The sequence below is a fragment of the Vulpes vulpes genome, chromosome 14 (genome assembly GCF_048418805.1).
Source record: "Vulpes vulpes isolate BD-2025 chromosome 14, VulVul3, whole genome shotgun sequence".
Classification (NCBI taxonomy): Eukaryota; Metazoa; Chordata; class Mammalia; order Carnivora; family Canidae; genus Vulpes; species Vulpes vulpes.
The window spans coordinates 42,254,107-42,279,867 of NC_132793.1; the positions used below are offsets into that span (position 1 = coordinate 42,254,107).

A 25,761-nucleotide genomic window follows, 5' to 3' on the forward strand; every position below is an offset into this window, starting at 1 on the left:
AAGGGCCAGAGGACCTGGAGGGCAGCTCTTATCTGGCTGCAGGGCTGGGAGCAGTCAGGTGACATCTCCTGTCACACGTCTGCATTGGTCACAAGCCAACAGGCTCCCGGGTCACCTCCGAGGAGTCTCGGTACAGCTACCACAGCGGGACCCGAGGCCAGCCCTGCACCTCCTGCCCCAACTTGGGGCCTCATCTGATACAACCCTCAGGCTTCCTGGGAGGCTCACGAAAGCCCCTGTAAAGCTCACGATAACAGGACGGACATTCCTTCTGCATGAGTGAGGCTGAGAGGGGAAGGCTGGCCCCTTGGGGCCTTTCATCAAGGTCGGAAACATGTGCTGAGAGCGGTTGGGCGAGGCGTGTGCTGGCCGCCACCGCTGCTGAGGCCACGTCCCCCGCCAGAGCTAGCTCGGTGCTGGCTCCTGGCCCAGGACTCCAGAGACAGCGTGGGGCCCCCAGACACGGAGTCCCCCCACACTCCCCACTCGGCATGGAGCGCAGGACCAATCAGGCCCCAGGGCCCAAGTGCCTGCTGCTAAAGCCAGCCTGCCTTCCAGGGCGACTGCAGGGATGGATCAGGAAAGCTACGGGGCTAGGACCCGGGAGGCCCTGAGACAGCAGCAGGATGGCCCGACCTCGGACTCGCTCACCATCTCTGCGCCCTGATGGCAAAGGGCTCAGCCAGGGCCCAGCGGAGAAACAAAGCCCAGGACAGGGAGAGAGGAAGGGGCGAGGGGGAAGGAGCGGCAGCACAGGGCACATCACCTGCTGGCCCCGGGGCCTGGCAGGCACTGCCGAGGCCCGGGGCCAAGGCTGCTCTGCACGCAGCTGGTGCGTTGTGTGCTTGCCACAAACCACATGGTCTTCACCAACCTCAGGTGAGTCTGAGCAGGGGACTCTGACCTTGGCCTGGGTTAAGGAACGGAGCTTCTCCTCGCAGGCTCTCTCGGCCGAGGCCAGAGCCTCCATGGCCTTCCAGTTCTTCTCTCGGAGGTCCTGGCGGGGGGGGGGGGGGGGGGGGGGGGGACATGGGAAAGTGAGCGGCTAGGTGGGGCAGCCGCTGACACATCCCCCCCAAAGCTGCCTGGCCAGGCTCAGCAGGGCAGGAACCTGCCCCCTCACTCTGCTTGGGACTCCGCAGGGAGACAGCAAGGGACAAAATGCCCTCTCTTTCAGCCCGTGTCTGCGGGGCCCCTCAGGGGCAGCCCGCTGCGGAATGGCTAGGGCAGCAGGGCAAGAGGAGGCACAGGAGGTGACAAGAGAGGTCAGCCCGGCTACTCAGAGAGAAGAGGCTTCCGCCACCACTGACCGTCGGCTGGCTCTAGCCACGGGGGCACAGGGAGGTCTAGGTGGGGCCCCCCAGAGAAGAGCAGGTGGGGAAGCCAGGGAGCCTGGGCTGTGTGAGGTGCCATGAGGGGCAGCCCCACGGGGAGGAGGCAGCAGAGGCCCCTCTGCACCCCTGCAGAGCTATGGGACCTCTCTGTGCCCTGTTCCTGACACCAGCCTCCCTGCTCCAAGGCAACCATGTGGCCCAGACCAGACCATAGGGTACATTCCAACCCCATCATGGGCTGGGAGTGGGGGAGGGGGCTCCACGCTTGGCCATGTGACCCAGGCCCGTCCAGTGGGCATCAGCCCTGGGAATCTGAGGGACCCAAGGGGAGAGGAAGCCCCCAGAAGTAGGCAGGCTTCTAGCCACATAGCATGATGGGACACAAAGAGGCAGCCAAGCCCCTTCCCCTTCCTGAATGGCCAGGGGTGGGTTTCACACAAGCCCAGCCTCTCAGCCACGCCCCTCACACTTACGTTGTTCTTCACTTTCTGCTGCTCAACAGCCTCCTTGAGCTCGGTGGCCTCCTTCTCCAGGCACCACACCTGGGACTCTAGCTCCTTGAGGCTAGAGGGAGATGGTGACGTCACTGCTGGGCTCCAAGGGCCCACAGTGTCCCCAGGCCGTCTCAGGATGCCCCTTCTGCTGCCCGGACACTTACCCAGAGCCACTCAGCTGGGGCCAATCCCCTCCCCTGCCCTCAACCTCCTCACAGGGCACAAGCTGTCGGGAACCGCCCTTGCCCCATATTCTCCACTCATTCCAAGGACCAGGGGCCTGGGTGCAGACCCAAAAGGCCACCAGAGTTCTACCTGTGACGCTGGCTGTTGGGACTGCAGAGGTCAGAGCAGCCACAGTGGCCAGGGCAGGGATGTACCCCAGACAGTTAGCACTCAGGTTTTGGGGATGCTTTTTCTTCCAGTGAACTGAACCCTGTCACCTGTTCAACCTGGTCCTGCTCTGTGCTCACAGACCATGTCAGCTGACATGACTCCCTGTGGCCACACTGGGTCCTCCACAGACATGGTCTGGGCCTTCTCAGAGGACTACTGAGCTGGACAACTCATGTGGCGCTGTCATCTGCACACCCAACAAAACTCTGGATGCCACTGCCCTCAGCAGCTCATGACAGGCCACTGGCTCTCCACTGTGGGTACAGCAGAACCATCCTTCATCCAAATCTAACTCTATTATGACCCAAAGGCCCCTCCCTCAGGTCTCTGCCCAGGTTCTGGGGAATCAGACCCACATGACCCCCCAGACATCATGGCATGGGAGAGAGCTCAGTCCCATCTTTTTTGTGTTTCTCTCCACATTCAAGAGCCTGGTGCGTGGCTTCAATCATCCTCATCATCCAGAAAGTGAGAGGTTGACACTCTTAGAGCTGGACTAGCCATTCTGAGGAACACATTCCAAATAGACGCTTTAATATGTTAGGTTCTGCATTAAACTTTAGGACAGGGAAGGTCCCAGGAACTCGTGCAATCTAAAGTGATTAACTTAGACTTGAAATCAGGAAAGAAGTCCCTGCCCAAGGATGTGCCCACGAGGTGGGGCTGCCTCAGGGAGTCACTAACAGCCAGATAAAGACCTGCAGATCTGTTTGTTTTCATGGGCCAGCCATGGTCGAAAATGTTTTGAAATCCACAATTCTAACACATCCTGGGGCTGAACAAAAAAAAAAAAAAAAAAAAAAAAAAAATTTAAGTGCAGGTTGAGCATGCCAGCTGCCCCACGCACCCTTACTTGGGAGTGGCCTGCCACCATGGCACTGTCTCGCCTTGTTATTCCAAAACCAGCTTTCGTAAAGGCCTTGAATCAGGGATCCCTGGGTGGCACAGCGGTTTAGCGCCTGCCTTTGGCCCAGGGCACGATCCTGGAGACCCGGGATCGAATCCCACGTCGGGCTCCCAGTGCATGGAGCCTGCTTCTCCCTCTGCCTGTCTCTGCCTCTCTCTCTCTCTATCATAAATAAATAAAAATTAAAAAATTATTAAAAAAAAAAAAAAGGCCTTGAATCAGTTGTTGACTCCTTGGGTGTTGGTTTCAGGGCCAAGGAACCTTGACCCCACCCTTAAAGCTGTGCTGGGATCCCTCACAACTTTGCCCGCAAGCCTCCCGCACCACGAAGAGCCTGTGGTAAACCAGCCCATGAGCAAACACAAAACAAGATTCTGAGGAGGAAGAGGAAGAAGCAGGCAGATGGCAAGGACATGCTTACCATCACCCCCTTGGTGGCCACTGCCTGAGTTCTAGAACATCTGGGTTGGATCACTCATCTCCACCCAGAATAGGATGGCCAGACCTTGACACAATTTTCTGATAAATTCAGAAGGACATTTCAAAAACCAATTTGTGCCAAACACATCTGCATGGTGCAAAAAATTAGAATTAACCATATTTGCAATGTGACTTAAGTACTCTACATGTCTGCTGTGTGGTCCAAAAATCTGATCTCAAAATACAGGAGCAGAAACAAAAAACCCACAAAAAATGAAAAACCCTAATCAAACACATTCTCTCCACTCCAACAAATACCACGAGAAACGAAGTCCACCTGAGCTTTTTGCAAAGCACCATGCAGGAGAAGGGACAAGGAGGGTTTGGTTCTGGGTCTCCCACAAGGCATCTTAGGCTCTCTGGCTTCTTTCCTCTGCCCCCAAATGCAGAGCCTGAGGCTAAGAAAGAAACTCGGGCCATGGCCTGAGGAGGCACAGGGGAGGTGACTCACTGGCAGCAGCCAAGAGAACTGGCCAGAACAAGGGAAACTTGTGAGCTGACGGTCTGGGACATGTATGACCACTGCATGGGGATGAAGGGCGCCCTTCACGCCTCCCGGCCACGTGGCTACCCTGCGGAGCCCTGGCCACGGCAGCTGGGAGCCACTTCCCAAGTCTGCGAAAATCTGCTCATGGGTGCACGTTCCAGAGGTGAAGGCCCAAGGACTCAGAGCCCCCTAACCCAAGCCAGCCTGCCCAGGTGTCAGCCCCAGTCTTAGCAACAGCAAAACAACAGTCCCCCGAGCACAGCCTGGTGGTGAGCCACCAACACCGAGAAAACATGGTCTGCCAGCAGTGAAGCTACCTCATGGACAATCCTGTGACTTAGCTCTGGATTGCACAGACCTCACCAATCTGTGTTAAAAAAAAATAGTGACCCCGCCAGGTTCTCCATCTGGATGTGTAACCATGGCTGCTACTTGATTTATGACCCCAGTGCCTAAAAACCCTTGCCTGGGAGACTCTCTTGACTAGCTAGTCCTTCATCTGAGACATGAATGGAGGGACAGACAGGGGGAGGTAGGTCCAGAACCCCCGGCTGAGGCATCCGCCACTCTCAACACAGATAAGTCTCGCTCCTCAGGAGGAGGCATGGAGCTCTTTGCAAGGATGCCTTCTTTGCTGCCCAGGTCTGTTCCCTGGCCTCAGAGCCACTGGAGGGAGCAGGGAAATGTAAGGGCCTCTACCGGGTCTGCGTGCCCCGTGGAAAGCCCTAGCCTGGGGTCCTGGCTGCCCTGTGCTCAGGGTTCCGTTTCCTCTTACCGGGCCTGATGCTCCGCTCGGCTGGCCTGAAACGAGAGACAGACAGCGCCATGGTCACCATAAGACTGGCCCCTTGTGGCAACTAGTCAGGACAGGGCCCATCCACTCTCAGCCCTCTTAATCGGCAGGATAGACTCCGTGGTCTTCCCCCACCCCGTCTGCAGGCTGACCTGGGCATCCTGGGTGTCCCGGGCCTGGCCCGCCTCCAGCAGGGCCTCGATGGACCGGATTCTCTCCATGAGCTGTGAGTTCTCGGCCCTGGCCTCCTTGAGCTGCCCATGGAGACCACTCAGCTCCTCAGACTTGCTTTTCACCTCCGCCTCGGAGGACTGAAGTTTGCTGTGCAGCTCTGAGGAAACAGGCACCAAGGGTGGGTAGGGGCAGGTCACACTAGGATGGACACCCCCACCACCTCCTCTCAGCACGCAGCACCCAGGGCTCCCTCCCCTGCCTCCCATGTGCCTAGGCTGGTAAGACATACTTGTGACCATGGGGGCATCTTACTAGCTGATAGACAAAGTCATGCTGGCTTTGCTCTCCAGGACACATTAGGGTAGAATGAGATGCCTTCAGATCCCTCATGGGAGAATACTGGAAATCCAAAAAGGATTCCAGCTGCAGTTGCTAAACATCTGTTCTCTGGGGTGCGGGCCTGTACCAGCTGAGTTCTGCCTAGGCAAATGGAAGCCAGCACACTCGCCAACCACCCCAGGCTCCTGGTCTGGCTGCTCCACTCCCCCGACACCCCCACTTGCCACAGGCCAACCAGGCCGACAGATTCCACATCTACCAGCACCCCTGTGGCCAGCACCCCTGTGGCCACTTGGGCCCAGCCTGTTGCCTTTAGACAGAATGACAGCTAAAGCTTCAGCCCTGGCTCCCAGGCCACTCCTGCTCCTCTGGTCCCTTCTCCACCCAGCACCAAAGCATCCAGAAGTCTAGTGGGCTCATGCCATCCCCGTCCTAGATGCCCTGAGTACTCCCACCACACACACACAGCACCCCAACCTCACAGAGAGGGTGACCTGGGCCCTGCCCATCTGGTCCCACACTGGCCAACTGCCTTCTTGTTCTAGTCATGCTTGTTGACTTTATGCATCTGTGTCTTATACAGGCCAAGTTCAAATTCATTCCCATTCTCAGGGGCATTGTGCTGGCCATCTCTTCCTCTTTCTGGTCTTTATGAGAACAGCACCTTCCCGTCATCCAGACTTGGCTTGAACATTCCCTCTGCCTTGGAGAGGCCTTCCTGACCACTCAATCTAAAGCCACACCTGGCCTATTAGAGCAGAGGGTAGCAAACTAGGACCAAGGCCCACCCCTGGCCCCACTATCTGTTTCCCTAAGTAAAGCTTTACTGGAACACGGCCAGGTGTGTTTGTTTATACATCGTCTAGGGCTGCTTTCGCTTTAGGGCAGCAGAGCTGAGCAGTTATGAGAGAGCCCATGCACAGCTCTTCAGAGAAACCGCAATGAGCCCTGCTTTAGGTTATGCTGGCTATTCGAAGCCTGTAGAACACAAAGCTACATGACTAGTTGATGCACAGCCATCTACATATGTCTGTCTCTCCTGCTGCCACAGCTTCACTCCTGGCCAAGCACTGGGTGCCACGGCCGTGCTCAGCCTGTGGCAGTCACTTAGAAAATATTTGTGAGCAAGTGACTATGGAGCTGTCGCTAGCCCTGTCTGCCCTATTTCTCCAGGGGCCCTTGACACGCCCCTACTTCGCCACGCTCTTCTGATTGTGAAGGTGACCTGTAGGCCTAGGGAGGCCACAGGCCCCCCCTTTGGAACTTGGCCTCTTAGGCCCGGCTGAGTGAGCCAGAAAAGCCAGAAAGGTCCAGAAGGAGTCCCAAAGGCCTCTGGGGTGCTGAAGCTCACCCAGAACCACTCCAGGTTGGGCTCCACAGCAAGGGTGGCTCCAGCTGGTGGCACCTTCCATACCCTAACGCCCAAGCCCAGCCCGCAAATTCTGCCCCTTGCATCCATCCTCATAAACTCCACCCTGGCACCTAGTCCTGGTGACTCTGCCCCCACCCGTGTCCAGGCTTCACCTGGCCGGGTGTGATCCCCACCTCCCGACTCCGTGAGGGGCAGAGTCAGGGATGCCATGCTGCCCTCACTCACCAACAGGGCTGGCCTGTTTTATAGGCTCTGGCCTGGCAGCAGGAGCAGGGTGCTGTGTAGACCCATGTCTGGCACACACCCGCGGGCCCTCTGGGAGCCCCTTACCAGCCATCTGCTGCTGCTGCTCCTGGGCCTTCTCGGCATCCGCCCGCAGGCTGGCATGGCTGGTCTGGGAGCGGCATAGCTCCCGGCTGACCTCGTCCAGGCGCTTCTGCAGGGCCTCCTCACTCTCCTTATGAGATGCCTGGGGACCGGGCAGAGGCAAGAGGGCCGTGAGGAGCCTGGAGGGAGGCCGGACCCTCAGCTGGCTCTGAGGTCACAGACACAGAGAGCTCTTCACATCCTGCCACCTGCCCCCCAACAACTGTTATAAAACGCCCCTGGATTTCTGAAATCAGTTCACCCACAGCAAAACTCCAGGAGGCCACACCCACCCTGGCCCCTGAAAAGGGAGTTCTCGGGCAGGGGCCTCAAGTGAAGAAGCCAGGTTGCTAAAAAGCAGCAGCCCCCTTTTGAATTCAGTGTGACACAGAGATACTTCCCACAACCTAAACTTCCAGTCTAACTCAGACTTCCTACATGGGCCCTTTTAAGGTTCACATTTGTTGAGCTTTTTCCGTGCAGAGCCCTATTCTAGGCATCGTGTGGGCATCGGAATGGTTAATGCCCAGCCAGGCCATGACTCGGGTACTATGGTCACGGCCATGTGATGGACGGGGACACTGAGGCTCTGAAATCCCCAGCAGACACCAGAGGAAGCAGCCACATGCCCTGCCTTCCCTCACCACCTGTGGGTGGCTACTCCCAGAAGCTCTGGCATCAGAGGGGAGACAGGACTCTCAGTGGCCCCAGGCTGGGATGGGAGCCCAAGGCCTATGAGGACTGGAGATGCTCAGAATTTGGGGTTTACTGGTGAGAGCCCCGGTCCTTAGAAATGGCACAACATAATGGTCAAAGCTGGGGGCCAGAGTGGAGGTCCCAGCCCCAGAAGCAGCAGAAATACCCAAAAACCTTTGAAACATAATATGGCCAGGCCCAGGCCAGTGGTTCTGATCTCACTGGTATGGGCAGACCTGCTTCACATGAAAGTCAGTACATACCAAATTATCCCTCTCAGTTCCACCCAAACAATCCAAACTGTGTTCCTTTTTGATCCCCTGCAAAACTCAAACATCACTCTCCATATCTGCCATGTGCTACCTTCTGTAAGATAGCCCACTGCCCCACGCACTGCAGCCTAACCTCAGTGACTGAGCTGAAAAGAGCCCTGAAGACCCCCAGCATTCCTAAATGCCCAGCAGGCATGACATCAAGGCTCCCCACTCCCAGGCATCCTGCCCCCAAACTGGCCAGCTGGGGGATCTGGAAGCCATGAGGCCAACAGGCAGCAGAGCCCTGAGGCTGAGGCCATTCTGGTTGTCACTCAGGGTACGACAGGGGAGAACGGCCAGTCTCCTGGGAAGGTTGAGAGCTTCCAGACCACATCCAGAGGCCGAAAAGGAAGAACATCTGCCCAGCCTTGAGGCCAGAGACTGTGGTACCCCAGGTGGTGGCAAACGTGGGAGGTGAAACAGCTCTGGGGCTAGACCCAAGGGCTCACTTCCCGCCTCCATGTGAACTTCAGACTAGTTAACCTCTCTGAGCCTCAGGTTTCCTTACGGGTAACTATAGACAGTAACAGCACCCACCTGACTGGGTGACAATAAGAATTAGCTGAGTTAATGTTTGCAAAGCACTGAGGACGATGCTTACCACACTGAAAGCACCCATCCCACGTGAACTGTCCATCACTGTTACTAAGGAGGTCCAGGCTGAAGGTTCCAGCCCCAGCAGGCCCACGTGACCTGCTGTCAAAATTTTGGCTGGTAAGGACGACCCCAGGTGGCCGAGCAAGCTCTGCTCTGTCCCTGCTCTGCAAAGGGGCTTGGTGGGTGGAGTGAATGGGGCACCTACGTGGCGACTACCCTGACTCACTTGCAGCTGTAGGACCTGCTTCTCGAAGGCGGCTGTTTTGGTCTCCAGGGCCTTTCGCTGCTGCTCCTCCTGCCGTGCAGCCTCTGACTTCTCCACCAGCTCCTTGCTGATCTTGCTGAGCTCCTGCCGGAGCTTGGCCAGCTCAGTGTTCTGCCTGCAAGACAGTCACCAGCCCCCAACTGACAGACTGAAGCAGCCTCGCGTCAGCTCTCACCAGCTACAACAGCTGCCCCTGGGTGATGGGGAATGGTGGTCAAGCCTTCCCTCCAGGGCACCTACTCTTTCACAAGTGGTTGCCCAAGCCCTGAAGTCTCTTGAACTGTCAGTCATGTTGAGCTCTATGCGTGTTGGTGAAGATGTTCTTTTATCAGCATGGTATACACACCATATAGAGCCAGAGCAAAATGTGCACTACAGTGTCCCCTGGGAGCCCTGCCCAGAAACAGCTGGAAATTCAGAGAAAAGGCAAGACACCTTTTTCCTCCCTGCTGATCTAGGACCAGACATGCTCCAGATGCAAGCTGACTTGGCCATGGTATCCCTGCGGGTACCCTCTAGGTGTGGGGCAGGGAAGGGGGTCAGCAGCCAGCTGGATCCATGCACCCCAGTTCTCCGGATGACTGCACCACAGCTAGGGCAAGAGGCCACCGGAAGTGGGGGGATTGAGGCACTTTACAAAATGGACCGTTCAACACTGCGCAAAAACTGGATCTCAGGATCCGGTAACAAGTCCGGAAGTGAAGGAAGAAAACGTGATAAAAAAGTGATAAAAAGAAAAAGACAGATAAGTGAAAAGCTGCCTTCCCCAGGGTGAGGAGCTGGTTGGCACACCAGCCCCCTTCACTAGGACTCAGGACACCTCTACAAGGCAGGACTGCCAAGGGACAGTATGAGGCAAGACAGAGGGGACAGACAAGACTGCCCACAGCCCCGCAAGGTGGCAGCAGACCAGGTGGAGGCAAGAAACCCAGCCAAGGGCAGCTGTGCTCTGCTGGCTGAGGGGGTAGGTGGGCCCTACCTCTCTGTACTCGGCTTTTCCTGGCTGCACCAGGGTGGCCATCCCAAAGCCCTCTGCAGGGTAGGTAGCTCAAGCTCCAGAAGGCCAAGATTCAAGATTGGAGGGCTTCCATGAAAGGCTGGACTCCAGCACCGTGGGACGGAGGTGGGAGGCTAGGTGGGTGGCTCCTTGGGACTGCTCTAGAGCCCTGGGAACGCCAGCCCTGGCCTGGGAACGCCACCCCACGGGGGTGGGGGTGGGGGTGTGGGGGTGGGCAGAGCTTCCACAAAGGGAGCCAGAGGCTGCCACCTTAGGGTCACAGGTCTAAAGGCTTTACCGCTTTCCCCAGGAGGCTGCAGTGGATTCCACATGAGAGGGGAAGCCAAAGTGTTCCTCCCACCCCCATGTTCACCTTCTGCTTGTAGCTGCTAAGGAGACCACAGCTACCAAACCCCTAGTCTGCTGACAGACCAGGCTGGGGATGAAGATGTGCACTTACACACACCCAGGGAGGATCTCCAGACAGAAAAGACCAGCCTGGGAGAGGAGGCCTTTAGATCACACTCTGCCCTGGGGGGAGCCCCCGCCCCCCGCAAAACCAGACACAGGGACACAGACTCCCCTTCCTGGTCCAGCTCCTGGGCTGACGACACTCTCTCCCCACCTGACGTGCAGCTAAAGGACAGAGGATACCAGCATCCTCTCCCTTTGTCAGTGTTCTTGGCCAAAAAGGGTGCTCTGGGCATGATACGGAAGCCCACAAAGTCCTTTCAGGATGCTTCAGGCCCAGAAGGCAAGAAAGTGTGAATCAAAAGGAAACACAGTGGGGCTTCATCTGGGCTGGCCTGTTGTGATTGTAATGCTCAAGTCAGGAAGTCAGAGGAAAGCTGCCCCGCCCTTTACTCAGTGAGGTCACTGCAGCCTTCTGGGGTCAGCCCACTCCCTGGACTCCACTGAACAGGTCAGGCTGTGTGCTGTAATGCAGTACTTAATACCAGTGCATCCGAGGACAAACGTCCCTTCCAGCACAGAGACCCCGTCCCCAAGGGAGAATCCAAGGGCTCAGGCTACAGCGGGTCCCTGCATCACCATCAAACTCTGAACCTGGACAATCTGCAAGACGCTGATATTCTGGGCTACCTTCAGAAGTTTTTAAAAGCCTCATATCAGGATGTGGTGAGGATGGACGTGGAAAAAGTATGTGCTCCCCAGGAGGGCCAGATGCCAGCACCAGCCAGCACCCAAGGGGCGTGTGGACAAGTGGGCACTGGGCCCGGGCAGGCCAGGGCTCACCAGCTCTCCCTGGGGCCTTGACCACATGTGAGGATGTCAGCTGTGCATCGGAAGGCTTGGCTACTCAGAAGCACACGGCAGCGGGGAGTGTCGGGCCACAGCCCTCAGTGGGGACAGAATGCAAATGCACAGCCAGCTCCACGCGCTCACCTGTGGGGCCCATGCCAGGCTGCCACGCCAGCCCCACATCTCATAAGAAACTAGAATGCACCTTCAAAGCCTCAAGGGAGGCTAGGGGACCCCTCCTGAGCTCCAGAGCCCCAACAAGGTGCCCTCGTGGTGTCTGAATGGGGCTGCTGAGCTTACTTGCTCTCCACCTGGCTCGTGGCCTGGTTCAAGGCATCCCTCAGGATGGAGTTTTCCTGCTGCAGACGGGCCAGCTGTGTGTTGGGGCCGTTCTCCAACTGCTCCTGAAGGGTCCGGATCTGAAAAGTCAGTGAAGGGCCATCAGAGCGCCACTCGGCCTCACAGGGAGCTGGCTTCGGAAGTGAGGCCAGTGAGGTCCCAGCCCACAAACAAACGCGCCAAGGGCATTACCCTCTCCACACAGGGTAAGGAGGACACCCCTTAGAAAGGCACAGCTCCAGCATCAGAGGCAGGGTGACCTCCCCCACCCCTGAGCCTCGCTGTTTACAGCCTCCAGGCAGCAAGCGCTTGGCCTGAGCCGCAGACCCACTCCATGCATTCTGCCTCTGATGTCACCAGGTTAACTGCTCTGACACTGAGCATGCAGCCACAAGCCACAGCCTACAACTGCCCCGAGGAAGGCTGGCTTCCTGCCCTCAGATTTCCTGTGGTGCGTCCTGAGCCACACAGTGGGGAGGAGGCCATGGCCCAGCACAAGCAGAGCACCACTCAGGGGACAAGGCCCAGTGGCTCCAGGTGGCCCCACTGGCCTCGGGCAGCTCAGGCCGCTGGTTCTACAGGTTCCTCCCAGCCTCAAGCAGAGAAAGCAGAGCCAGCTGGCATGACCATGGAGTCACATGGAGGCTGGGAACTGACTCGCCAGCAACCAGGAGACAGGACGTGGTGCTGCCCACTTGGGACCAGGATGTTTTCGAAAAGCGCTCTTTAGAGTCTATTTTATAGCTTTCTGGTTGTTGACCTTTAAACACACCCATGGTCGTCTGGCTGGCAACATCTGGCCAGATGAAAGGGCCCCTCCCTCTAAACCAAACCAGACTCTGAACACAACCCCCTGCCCCATGGGCACCCACACACACACCCCAGGCCCTATGACAGTGCTCCCCACTGGCAGCTTACCTTGCCCTGCAGCTGCTGCACCTCCTTCACATGCTCCCGGTAGCTGGCCTGCATGCGCGCCTGCACGGCTGTGATCTCCTGCTCCCGGGCCACCAGCTGCTTCTTCACCTTGGCCTCCCCCGCTGCTGCCTTAGCCTTTTCTGCTGCCAGCTCCTAGGAGAAAATGAAGGCAGGACCAACGTCATCACATCCCAGATGTCACCTGGGGCTGGGAGCTTAAGACCCCTTCTCCTGACTGAGTTCCCAGAGAGACCAAGCTAGCCATGGCAGAGAATCAGCATGAGACAGGGGTCCCCAGAAAAGCCTACTGGCCTGACCAGTAGGGGCCTCCATGGCAGGCCTTAACCATGTGGAGATAGCAGACACAGAAGGAACCAAGTAAACATGTCACTGTCTTGTGCTCTCCTGCATCCCTGACTCAGCCCTGCTAGAGTTACAACACCATGGTGAGGCTGGGGCCCTGACATCCAGGCCCTGGGATACCCTACTTGAGAATCTGTATCAGGACAGCAGAGGCTGTGAGCCTTGATGACTGGGGTGGGGACACAGACAATGCCCATCCCAGCATGACTAGGGGGTTGGCCCCACTCCTGGAGGGGCTGGGTCTCTGGCACACCTGCTCTGGTCCTCCCTGCAGTCTAGGGAACATCTGCTCTGGTCAGTATCAGATGCCCACGATGAACACAAGATGCTGGGTCTGGGAACCTGATCCAGGCAAAGGCAGATCATAGGGTGGGAAGAGCTGTCAAGGGAGAGGGACTGGCTGGGGTCTGTGTCATTCCTGAAAGATGGCAATGGCTGGAAGCCACAGGAAGCAGAGAGTGACACCTGGAAGGATGATGCAAAGAGGCTCCTGGGGTGGGGGTGCTCTCTGCCCAGAGGGCCTCTGTCCCAGACTGGCAACTGGTGTGGGCCGAGCTGGCCTGTGTGACCACAATGACCAAGTGTCTCACAAGATTCCAGGCCCTGTCCCATCCCTATCCTGGGCAGGAGACTAGAGAATTGGGAAATTCTCTTGCTCTCCAAGACAAGGCTGCCAGGGAGACCTATCCCAAAGAGCCAGTGTATCCCCCCTGGCTGGGACAGAAGCAATCAGAGAGTATGAGAGAAGCTAGGCTGATGAGGGGGGGGGCTCTGGGTACCAGAGTTGCTGTGTGTGCTTGGCCTTCCCTGAGACCACCCGGGACCCACTGGCCTCACCATTCACACCATCATCTTCCAGGCTCCACTCAGGGTGAGAGCCCACAGGAGTATGAGGGCCACACTAAGGGACACACTTCATTGATAATCTATAGGAACGAGAGAGGTGGCCAACAGTGTGCATCCACTCTGACACAAGCGGGCATCTCTCAATTCTCTTGGTAAGATGAGGGTCATGATCCCTATTTTAAAGCAGACCTCACTGATCCATGGGGGAGACACATCGTCCAAGGCTGGGAAGGCTTCCTCTGAACTGTGCTGGCCCTGGGCCTCAGCGGCCACTCATGAACAAGCAGCCTGCTGGGCCGAGCCAAGCAAGGTGGCCAGAATCACAGGGGACAGAATCACAAGGACACATGATTGCAGTGATGACCTCCGTGGCGCAGGGAGAAGAAAGCGGGGCTCTGGAAGGTTTCTCGAAGGAGGGAGGCCAAAGGAGTCTTCAAGCATAAGGAGAAAATGTCAGCCAGCTATGCAGGGAACAGGAGGCGAGGCCCAGGGATGGCAATGAAGGGCCAGCGTGTTGAGGGAGCTGAGGGGTGCAGACTCCAGTCTAAGGATTAGGAGCTACTGGCATTGCTTACAGAGGGCCTTCACAGGACCACGTTAGCACCTGGGAGCCCAAGAGGGCCTCCTCAGGCTGCAGGGAGGAGGGTGTGGTCAGGGGAGGGGGGCCTGGATGCCTCGGAGTGAGATGGGTAATGCACACCAAGGGTGTGTCCCTGTGTGTCTCACAGAGCCCTGCAGCTTGCAGATAGGGAGACACTACCAGGCGAGAGCTGGAACGCATCTGGACGTGGGGAGGGCATCTGTAGGTGGGCTGCCAATGTGGTTTTGGAAATCTTGTCAAGGGGCCACCACTGAGCAAGAGCCCTAAGTGTCCAGCATGAGGGGCAGCATCCAAGGGGCCTCCTGCAGGGTCTGCTCCCCCCAGGCCCCTGGTGCCCTGCCCACAGTGGTCGCAGACCCCAGCAATGGAGAAGACACAGGCCACCGGGACTGGCAGAGGCTGCACTCACTCATCACACCTCCAGCCCACCCTAAATTCATGGGGGCAGGTACAAGCAACTAGCCAGACAGCCGCATGGCCTGGCAGCTGTGGGAATACTCGCTCCCACTTCCTCTCACTGGAACTTTATTTGGGGCGGGGTGGGGATAAGGGGAGGTCAATGAATCTCACAGGGATTTTTCAGTTTGTCTGGAAACAGGGTACAGAAGGATGGCTCCCCAAAACCACAGACTTAACCAACGGTGTGCTGGCTGGCTGGCCCTCAGGGTGGGAGGGCTGGGATTTCCGTGGTATAAACACTCATGGCCCAGGGCACGCTACCAGCCCAGGCAGAGAGGCTGCACAGCCAGCTCCTGGGAGCAGGGCGAGTGGCTCCAGCTATCCTGCATTTACCCAACAAAGGAAGAAGGCTACACATGGACAGTCTTGACAGAGATGATTGATGGGGTCCACTGGGCAGAAGGTTCCCGAGCTCTAAGGAAGGCCACAGAGACCTGCCTTTTTCTTTTCTCCTGGGTAGAGCATTAACCAGGAGTTACCATCCAAAGGCCCATCTTCTGCTCTTGCCATTTCCACCACACAAACTTCACTATTTGGCTCGGGGCCGCATCCCTCCAACTGAGGTTAGTAACTCAGGCTACCTGGTTTCTGACTATTCTCAAACAAGCAGACAGAGGTGGCCCAAGGAAGGGCTGTAGCCCAGACCTCGTGGGACACCCCCAGTCCTAGGTCATCTCCCTGGGCCTGCTGCCTGGACAGAAGAGGCAGGTAAGCAGAGGGAGGGTGAGAGCAAGCCACAGAATTTTGCTGAAAAAGACAGCTTTCAAATTGGGTATAACCAGCCCCATAGTGCTCTCCCCAGGAGAGAGGGAAGGGAAAAGGCCAGGGAGTTCTGACAGGGGTGGTGGTGGGAAGGGGGAGGGGGGCCTTTGTGCCATGTATCCTGACACATGCCCCCCAGCCCACTGTGGCAGCTTGGACCCGTGACTATCATTTATGAAGTGCAAATGTTACGTGGACAGCAAGCCTTCAGCTGATATGAAGGAGCCAGCCGTTTCCTTGCAGGTCTGCTCCACAGACATCAGAGAAGGGAGAAAAGCAGCTCCTCCACTGCCCTCCCCTGCCTTCCCCTCCCCATGAAGTTTTGCTCCAATTCTCAACAAATCTACCTTGGATCCACAGGGCCCAACCTCCTACATACCCTAAAACGATGGCCCATCACCAACTGAAGGCCCCAATCCCCAAGTTCATATCCCCGTGTTCTTAGGTAGTCATGGGAGGGAGTCCCCACCCCCTAGAGCTCTACAGGGGCCACTAAAGGCGAACCAGTCCCAGGTCGGCAGCTCCCAGACAGCGAGGCCTTCCACAGCCACAGACATACCACCGTGAAAGCCAGGTACAAGCCCGCAGGCCCGACTGAGCAAGGAGCCCAGGCAGGAAGGCCAGCCCATGATCCTGGGGCAGCACTGGCACGGCCCGCTCATGGCCGGGCAGGCACACAGCCTACCTTATTCACCTCCCTCAGCTTGCTCTTCGCAACAGCCGCGTCCTCCTGCTCTGTGGCCAGCTGCTTCTCCTTCTCTTCTAGCTGGCGCTTCAGAATCGCCACGGGGTCACCCTTCTGAGTAGCCTAGGAGGGCCCACAGAGCAGTGTTAACAGCTTGCTCCAGAAACCAGACCCAGACACATGACCAGACAGCAGTGAGGCAGGGCTTCTAGATGACTCCACACACTTCTGGGGAAAGGCACCCCTGCTCAGCCACCGTCTCCTCCAAGGAGACAGGCCCAGACTCACCGCAGGCCGCCATCCCCAGAGTAGACCTCCCCTCCCAAGATCTCCACACTTCAGCTTGCAGCCTGCAGGCTTCTCACAGCAGCTAAGGGGTGGGCACCGAGCTGGAAATGATGACTACTTGCCCATCAGTGGGGTAGGAAGGGGCCCTGGCCGCCATTGGTCCAAGTTAGTGGGAAACACCATGCTCTTAAAAACTACCCCAGATATCCAAAGCTTTTGGTCTAAACAGTTCCCGTGTACAGTGGGCCTAGAGGCATGGCAGCCCGGGTGACTGTATGACGTGCCACACCTCAGCGAGGGCCAGGACGGAAGTAAACCCCACTGGCCTCAGGGCAGGAGTCACTGGCCTGGCTCTCAGGACACCTGCCAACATCATCACTGACCACAAGGGTGCCACAAAACTCTTCAGCAAAATTACCTACAGTTCTGACTCTGGATAAGGAACAAGCATGTGCCATGCAGCATCTCCTAGGGACAGCTCTTTCACCATACGCACCAGAGGACAGGTGCCAGCCTCTGAACTGGCACCCAGTGGCAGGGACATCAGAGAAAGGTGCTCCCGAGACTGTCACAGGGCTCCCTACCATGAGCATGTCCCTACAACCTTCTGTCCTGCACACAAGCCAGCTGGACCTCAGCTCCCACGTTCACCCTCAGGCTCATGTGACATAAAGCGCAGCCCTGGCCTGTAATGGCCTTCCTGCTTCTGGGTCTGAGGCAGAGGTTGAGGCTGAGGCATATGGAGGGTGATTCACGCAGCCTGTGCCTGAGAGGGGCTGACAGGGTTCTGCCCAGAGAGGCAAGTGGAGGCTGTTATATGAACTCTGTGTGGCTTGGCAAGCTGTTCATGGCCAGCCCAACAGGATCACTCAGGGGTGACTGGGGGCCCAGGACCACGTAAGTACTGCAACTCACTGGCCCCAAGGGGAAAGCAGGAAGGGTTGGGCCCACCTTATGCCAGGTGTCTTGAATGACACCAGCCTTCTCGGACAGGATCTCAATGAGCCGCTGGGCCTCACCCTCGTTGAATACCATGCTTCCAACTGTGGAGACCAGCGTCTTGTAGGGGAGGTAGAGAGGGCTGTCAGAGTCTGGAGGCCCTGTGCAGGGAGAGAGAAGGAGCAGGGACTTAGCCTCAGATCCCAGCAACCAAGTGGGTCATGTCTCGAAGCAGCGGGGACCAGGCCGAGTCGAGGACCGTCCAGCTGTCTGGGCTATGCAGGCCAAGTGCACAGCCTGCCTGGGTACCCTGGGCTCTTTCAGAGTGCTGAGAAATGGACAGATGACAGATCCCTGCACAACCCTCCCAACTGCCCAAAGAGAGCAGAGGAGGCAAGGTCCCCGAAAATAAAGAAAGGCTATTTTCCTGGGTTGGAGGAGGTGTACCCTCCCCTCCTTGTATCATCAAAATGAGAACTAAGCAAGGCACACTTTCCCCAAAGGTGCTTTTCTCTTTCCTTCTTTTTCCAGCAAAGTGTTTGGTCCAGTTCTCACCCTGCATGGTCCAGCAAGTTTCACCGCCTGCCATGACCAAGCCCTACGGCCCCAGGGCCCTGCATGAACACAGACCTCACAGCCGCAACCCCATGGTCATGAGAGAAGGATGGAAAGCAAAGACTCGCATCTCTCAGGCTGCAACTCAGTGGTCCCAGGGACCAAAGGCTCTTCCCACACATCTGAGCTCAAACATAATTTTTTTGGCTTCTCGAAGCCTCAGGCCAGTTTTAGGAGGGGAGGCTGGGCTGGGTTCTTTCACAATGGGCCTGCCCGATTGTCCGTCCGTGAGTGACCTCCTGAAGGGCACAGAGTCAGGTACCAACAGCCACCTGTCACTTTTGCAGTGCTCCTGATGCCCCCTTGCCCTGCCCCCCCCACACACACACACACTCACACAGGGCACTCACACTCACTGTGCAGGCTCTCCTGCAGCCTTGAGGACAGGACAAGGGGAACCGAGGGGCCCCAGCTGGCAACAAATACCCCTGAAATGCCCAGGGAATTCCTCGTGTTGAGGCCCAGCTTTTCCCCATGGCCCAGTGACTGGGAGGAGGGGGAGGGGGGTGGGATGGGTGAGGGGGTGGGCAGAGACAAGCAACAGAAGGGCAACAGGCCTGCCTGCCCAGGCACCTCCAGCAACACCAACCTCCCAGAGGACAATGAATGGGGGAGGTTTCCATGGCAACCCTAAAGTCTCTGGCCTGTCACAATATTTTCACTGACTAGTCACAATATTTTCATCGCAAGTCAAAGCACTTAGCATGATACCTTAATGGGGGAATGTGGGACGTGGGCGAGTGGGTTGCTATGAGCACCTTCCCTGGAGAATTCCTTACCTTGGTGAAGCCAGGGAGAGTAAAAACCACCACCTTGAAAGTCCTAAGAGCTCAAGGGTGTCATGAAAGTGAAGTGGAGGTGGGTCCACGCTCCCTTCTGCCTTTCCTCTTTTCACTGAGATACATATGTAAAATGATTTTAATGGCAAACTTAAATGCACCAGGAAAAGCATTCTGAGTACAGCTGAGCCAAAAACAAATCAAAAACCCACTGTTGAGTTCACTACTGGAAGAAAACCCCACCGTTGACAGGCCCCCTGCTTCTCCCCCTCAGCCTGTTAGATGCTCACTTTTCCAGAAGAGGCACGTTCACTCTTTCAAAGATATAGCCAGAGTAGGACTGGGCAGGACAGCCTCTCTGAAGCCGACCACCACACAGTCTCCCCTCCTGACTTGGGCAAGGTGTACTGCGTGCCCCGATATGCGGGCCACCAGCCACGCATGGCTCCGGGCACTTGAAATGCAGCTAGCACGAACCCACGTGTACGACAGGTACGAGTAAACCCCAGATTTTGAAGGTTCGGTGTGGAAAAAATAAAAACTAGAATGTAAACTGTAATAATTTTCTGTATTGACTGCATGTTGAAATAATACTTGGGGTAAATTGGGTTAAAAAAATACATCACTAAAATGAATTCTCTTGTTTGCCTTTTCTCGTGTGGCCATTAGGAAAGTCTCAATTACATATATAGCTCACACATGCGGCTCACACTGTATTTTCCCCCCCCAAAGCAGGCCCCCCTGAACCCCTGTTGGCCATGTCCTTACAGAGGCCTCACACTGATCATGGGCTCAGGCCTCTCTTGAAGTCCCACCTAGAAGGATGGTCCATAATTCCTTTCTTCTAGGTCCCAATAGTCCCTACTGCACCACTGGGCAGGAGAGGGGACATCTAAATAATGGAGCTACATTTTCTTTGGAGCTGTTTCCTCACAGATGTACCCAGTGGTCTCGACAGACTGCATGCCCTCCTGGAGGGCCAGGGAGACCGACCCTAACACACTCTGTCTGTAGAATGTTTCCAAGAGTATCCTGTGCCATTCACCTTTATGCAAACTTTCTAATTATATTAAATGTCATTAGATATTTTAGTGAACCAAGTAAGGAAAACTTGAACAAGTGGAACAATCTAAAATTACATACAGCAAAATTGAACTCCCACCCCCCTGCTCAATCTCCCCACAGAAACTTCCATGGCCTTCTCTGTGTTCATATGAACACCATCTTTTAAATTTTATTTAGAGAGCCACAACTTTATAACTTTTAATTAGCTCTTTTAGGAAGAATGGGGCTGTCTTTATTCTCCCCCAAATCAGGGGAAGTAAAAATGAAAGAAAAAAGTACTCAGAAGTATAAACCAGAACTTCTGGACCCCACGTGAATTGCATTTACTTCTGCGTTTCAAGATCCTCTCACCAAACCAGTGGCACTAAGTTTACTTCGATGCCTGTTCCTGGGAGATGGACACGCTGACTCCAACCAATAAGTACCATGCCCACAGGAGCTAACACGTGCTGGCATGTTACACATCTTCAGCAAATACTCGAAGATGAGAAATAATCCTTGGTATTGTTAAACCTTAAGGCACTAAAATGAATTTGTCAAAGACCAACATCTCATCTGTTAAGCCACCGACTTGATAAAGACCACGAGGCAGTGAATTCTAGGGAGGTCAGCTCACTGGCAGCCTGCTCCCACAGACTGTGCTTTGCCCAACTTGGTGAGTCCAAAATACCAGGAACGGGTGAGCAGGAAGGCTTGGAGGAAGAAGGATGTAGCAGGAAAGCAGACAGTGGAGAGACAGGACCAGGGTTTCAGTGCTCTGGAGTAATCCTGACCTGTCTGGCAGGGGACCCAGTGAACACCCCCAGGGGCTGGGCCCTGCAAGGCTGCACAGGTCTGCCTGGCGGGGGGGGGGGGGGGGCCCGCCTCCTTGGAGTGTTCCTTCACTTCTAGGGGACAGCTCCCATGGGGTCTGGGCCAGAACTCTCAGAGGTGTAGACTTGCCAGGGGGAGCCGGAAATAAGATTTTTATGTGTCATCTCCTGACCTTTAGTGCTGACAGTGAATTCAATGAAAAATAAATAAATCAAACCACTGTGGGCTTGAACAAACACACATGTGGGCCATGTCTGACCTGCAGGTCACCTCTGTCCTTGGGCAATGGGGCACTAAGGTCAGAACAAGGCCCCTGAGCCAGGTGGCCTGGGCTCAATTTCCAGCTCAGCACCTGCCTACCTGGGCATCCTTGGCCTCGGTTTCCTCATCTATGAAATGGGGGTAATAATCAATTGTTCCTCTCTCACAGCTTCACTGGAAAGATGAAATCCCAACATGCCTGGAACAATGCCTGGCACAAAAAGCACCGCAGAGTCAACCAACAGAGCCACCTTCAAGCCCCAGTCACAGGAGGGGCTCATGGGGGCTAAAACGACTCTGCCCTTCCTCCCATTCCCATCAAAGGAACAGGGAAGTCACACAAAGGTGGTGTCAGCCCTGCAGATAGAGCAGCACAGCCCACAGATGCTGCCTTGCACCCTGGTCTGCACCCTGTCATGAGGCTGAAGGGGCAACATGTCTGTAAAGCACGGACATACTGTGATGGGAGATGGCCCTCTGCTCCCAGGGCCCCCAGCCAAGGAGCATGCAGCACTGGATAATGTGCTTAATGCCTCATATTCCAAAACCAGGTGCCTTTCTGTGACCATGGTGGGAGGTCCAGTCACCTAAAATTAAACTCATCTTGCAAAAAGGCACTTAGGAATTCCTTTCTCACTGTCAACTTTGGAGTCCTCTGGGGAGAGTTTTCTCTTTGCCTAACTACCAGCACCCCCAGCAGCCAGGTCTCAGTGTTGGGACCCAGTGCTATTGGCAGCAGCCCCTCCGCTCTCCCCATTACTGGGACGCTCCCGCACAGCTCACATCTTGCCAACTTGACCAATAGGGTGGTGCCAACAGCTGCTCATCAATGGGAGGCGATTATGGCTGTCCCTGCGACAGCCCATCACAGGGATCCCGCTTAACGCCAGGAGCTGGTGCATGCAGGTGCCCAGTGGCCTGGCCCAGGGCAGGCAGGTCCCAACGGCCTCCATCTACAAAGTAGCTCACGCTGGGTATCTGGCAGTCAGTCCCTGGAAAGGTAAGTTGGAGGTGGAACTGCCAGCTAAGAGGCAGAGGAGACGTGGGCTGCATGGTAACCATGCAGCAGATCCATACAAAGGGAACCTGCGGAGGGCATGCTGCCAAGGAAGCAACCGTGGCAGCAGTGCCAAGAAAAGATTTCAAAGCAAGGGATGCTTCAGCCAGGCACTGCTGGGTAAGGAGAAAGAGAGGGTGGGGGGGAAAGGAGGGCAGCGAGGACAGGCAGTGAGGCTTGGAAGGGCCTCACTATTCCAAGCAGAGGGAAGCAAGACTAGAGTTAAGTCCATGTCTTCACACGCCCCAGGGATCTGGATTCTATCTCACAGGCAAGGAGCAACGCCAGTAGGAGAAAGGTCTGCAACTGGAGAATGCTATTTCAGGACACCTGGGGACAAGACTGGAGACAGAGGCAGATGAGGGAAGAGCCCAGGGACAAGCACCAGGCCTAACGGCGCCAAGAAAGCTGAGCTGGGGGCAGAGGCCCGGGTGTCAATCCAGGGACTCTGGCAGTGGAGCCTGCTACAGGCATGAGGTCTTGGGGGCTGGGGGAGAACTCCAATAGCAAAGGCACTTATTTGTTCAGGAAACATCCTAACCAGTTCTTCAAGCTTGTCTCAGACACACAGAGGCAGGCCCAAAGGCTGCTGCATCCTGACCCTGCATGAGTGCCATCCCAACAGTGGAGGCCAGGGGTCCCTGTGTGGCTCCCACAAGAGGAAGCCAGACCCCAACCAGGGAGACTTCCAGGCCCTGACATCCTCAGTCACCTGAGCCAAACTTGGGTCGAAGGCCCCAGGGTCCAGAGAGGGCTCCCCTGTGCCTCCTTGAAGGCTACCACTGCATAAGCAATCATCTGATTTAGAGAGGAGCCCGACTCCTGCTGGCCCCAAGCCCAGAAGGCACCTCCACCACCGCCCCCCCTTCCCTGCCCCACCACAATCAGAGAAGCCAGCAGGCATATCTGTCTCTCGAGACATAGAACTAGCCAGTATCTCTGCCAGACTCCCCACTGGCTTCACACTGGGGGAAAGAGGCCATAGAGGATCCTCCTGAGTTTGCGGGAAAGCAGCCTCCCATGGCCCTGGATGTGTGATTCCCTGAATGCATCAGAGGTGGCAGCTGCAGCTCACAAGCAGCTCGCACACAGCCAACCTAAGCTCAGCTCAGGCTGCAAAGCCTGCCACTGCCCAGGGGCTGCTGTGCCCTTCCGATCCGATAAAAGCCCTGGAGGAGCAGCCACACGGGACCCCTGAGTGCCACAGACATGAACATCTGGTGTTTTAACTGCATGGAGCAAAGTACAAATAATATTAAGAGCAGCTCGATTTGGAGCCTTTGAATCAGGCCTTCTCCTTTGGAGAAAAAAGTAATCTGTCAGCAAATCGGGACGTTGTGCATTTCATAACATTAGTCTCATGAATTTAAAAATCCATAATAGATTAAAGGACTTTTTCTCATGATAACTTTTCCCCCCAAATTTTAACAAAATCAAGTTTATATCTAGAAAGAAAAAAAAAAGAAAAAAAGAAAAGCATCACAGTATTTCTTAAAGAAAGACAACCACTGTAGGACCTCCAGGCAAGATCCTTCTGTAGGCTTCCTCAGGCATGTAGCTGGTCCAAGGAGAACATGCCTTACTTAAATGACAATCAAGATTTTAGCTTGTGCCTGCAGAAAAGACAAGATCTGTGCACCTGTGGGTTTCCTGACCACAGCTGCCTGCGGCCAGCAACAGGAGGCCCAATGCCACCATGTTTTTAAGATGACTGAATGGAGAGTTCTGGAAGAATGTCATCCAGCAGCTTCTCTAAGACATGCAGTGCCATACTGATTTGGCTCCTTCCCTAGGGGATGCCTCTGTTCTTTCAAAAAAGAAAAATTGAGTTTGAAGAACTTATACAGAAAGTGAATAAAGGCTCAAATGCCCTACAGAGATTTCAGAGTTTGAAACCTGGAAAAATGAAATTTGAAAGAAAAGAGCATCAAACCTAATCTCACAATACACACCTGTCTGTTCCTCAGCTCTAAGCGGCTGAAGAGCAGCTGCTGAGGTGGGCTGGGCCTAGCCTGAGAGGGGCTGTGGTTGGAGGGACCAAGGCTTGAGGTGCTGGTCCCTGACACTACCTGCTGTCCGTGTGACTTCTGGGAAGTCTGTTTCAAAACAGAGCTGGGCTTTGGTTTCTGCTTTTGCAAAAGCAGGTAAACATACAAATCCACATTACAGACCTATGAGGGAATAAATGCATGGAAAGGAGCTTCATAAACCACACGCCTAATAAAACGTCTGGTTGAGAATAGTGTCACATTCCTAGTAATGGCCCAGCAAGCATACAGTGCAAGAAGGTCAATGTGGGGCGATGGGGTGGTATGAAGGAAGGGGTGTCACTGTTGTCAAGTCACATGGTTTCAGATTAGGGCCCCTGCTAAACTACAGACCCCTTCAGCAAAGTTTCCCTAAGTCTGAAAATTCTTCCCTATCTTCCCTGACCTCTGGTGATCCCTGCTTCATTATTTTACAGAACACGATCCTGTTTGTGCATTTTCACCTGCTCTGGCAGAAGGAGTGGTGGTGCAGGGGGCCTTGCACCATATGAAGCTGAGTGGCCCCCCAGGATCCTGGCAGGTTCACAGATGTGGGAGCTACTAACTTTCCATCTCAGCTCAGTTCGTGACCACACACTGGGCAACCAAGGGCTGGGATGTGCCTGAGAAGAACTGGCCACAGTCCTCCTTGAGTCAGTCCCCCTAAAGGAGCAGGCACTCCTTTCTGCTGCTCAGAGGAAGCTCAGGGGACCAATGGCCAGGGCTGCGCTGCCTCACAACGCATTCCACTTTGGTACAATGACTGCCTGTTTGACTCAGAGACAAATAATGGAGTTTTTTTTTCTTTTCCACTTAAAAAATACATGTTACCAAAAAACTGGAAAATGCAGAAAGGCCAAGGAAAGACATGAAAATTTGCCCATCATTCTGTCTCTCCAGAGGGCCTTTCTCCCACAGAGACTTGTGTGTATCAAAGTCATTGTGGGGTGTCTGGAAGCGTTTTCTACCTCCTGCAGGTTGGGTGGGATCCCTTGAGCCCTGACTCGATGGCCTTCCGACCATGGAGCAAACAGGCCACAGGCAATTATGGGGGTCTGGTGTGAAGCCAGTGCAAGGAAAAAGGGCCACGCTCGGTGGCAATGGTGTGCATGCCAAGCTTTAGCAGAAGCACAATGGTCTGGAGCATGTGCAAATGGGCCTCCCACATTTCCCAACTCTGTCCTTGGTTTATCTGGAGGCCAGGCTGCACTGTGCTAATGTGGACTCACTTTCAGGTGCTGGGACAAAAGGGCTCTCCTACACGTGTAACCTCACACAACCATTAACGCATGGGCAGCACAGGGCAGGTGGCTGACACAACTGCGCCAGCAAACACAGAGCCTGAGCACAAGAGATTTTCAAGAAACCACCATCGTGTACACAGCATGCTTCCTGTAAGAGGGATGAGGCTTATCCTAATGACCACCATGCACAGGAATGAGCAAGCATAGGCCTGCAGCCAGGCCGCACATGCTCCGGAGCTTTAGTTCTGGGGACATTTCCACTTCTCTTCAGTTCCCTGAGTTCCCTTTTCTGCAAACAAGGAGATAAGAATCCGTGCCTTCTGTTTCATGAACAAGTGTCTTCTCCTTATTCCACACCTGGGATTATCATGCTCCCCTGAAGCGATCACTATTCACTCCTACAGCACCACGGGAGCAGTTAAGTCAGGT

General features: G+C 55.4%; 1 protein-coding gene across 8 annotated transcripts in view; it reads right to left on the bottom strand.

Moving 5' to 3' along the window:
- RRBP1 (ribosome binding protein 1) overlaps positions 1–25,761 on the bottom strand; it is a 64,353-nt gene that overhangs the window by 7,280 nt on the left and 31,312 nt on the right. For 5 of the 8 annotated variants that reach the window (XM_072736459.1, XM_072736458.1, XM_072736456.1 and 2 more), the window contains exons 3-12: positions 17,484–17,632; positions 16,245–16,367; positions 12,529–12,681; positions 11,572–11,690; positions 8,976–9,129; positions 7,107–7,245; positions 5,044–5,222; positions 4,874–4,899; positions 1,808–1,898; positions 905–997 (exon numbers count right to left, since the gene is read on the bottom strand). In XM_072736459.1, the coding sequence (XP_072592560.1) occupies positions 905–997; positions 1,808–1,898; positions 4,874–4,899; positions 5,044–5,222; positions 7,107–7,245; positions 8,976–9,129; positions 11,572–11,690; positions 12,529–12,681; positions 16,245–16,367; positions 17,484–17,632 (1,226 nt within the window). Of the gene's footprint in view, positions 1–904; positions 998–1,807; positions 1,899–4,873; positions 4,900–5,026; positions 5,223–7,106; positions 7,246–8,975; positions 9,130–11,571; positions 11,691–12,528; positions 12,682–16,244; positions 16,368–17,483; positions 17,633–25,761 lie in introns of all 8 variants that reach the window. The other 3 variants (XM_072736454.1, XM_072736457.1, XM_072736452.1) reach the window with 1 other exon arrangement.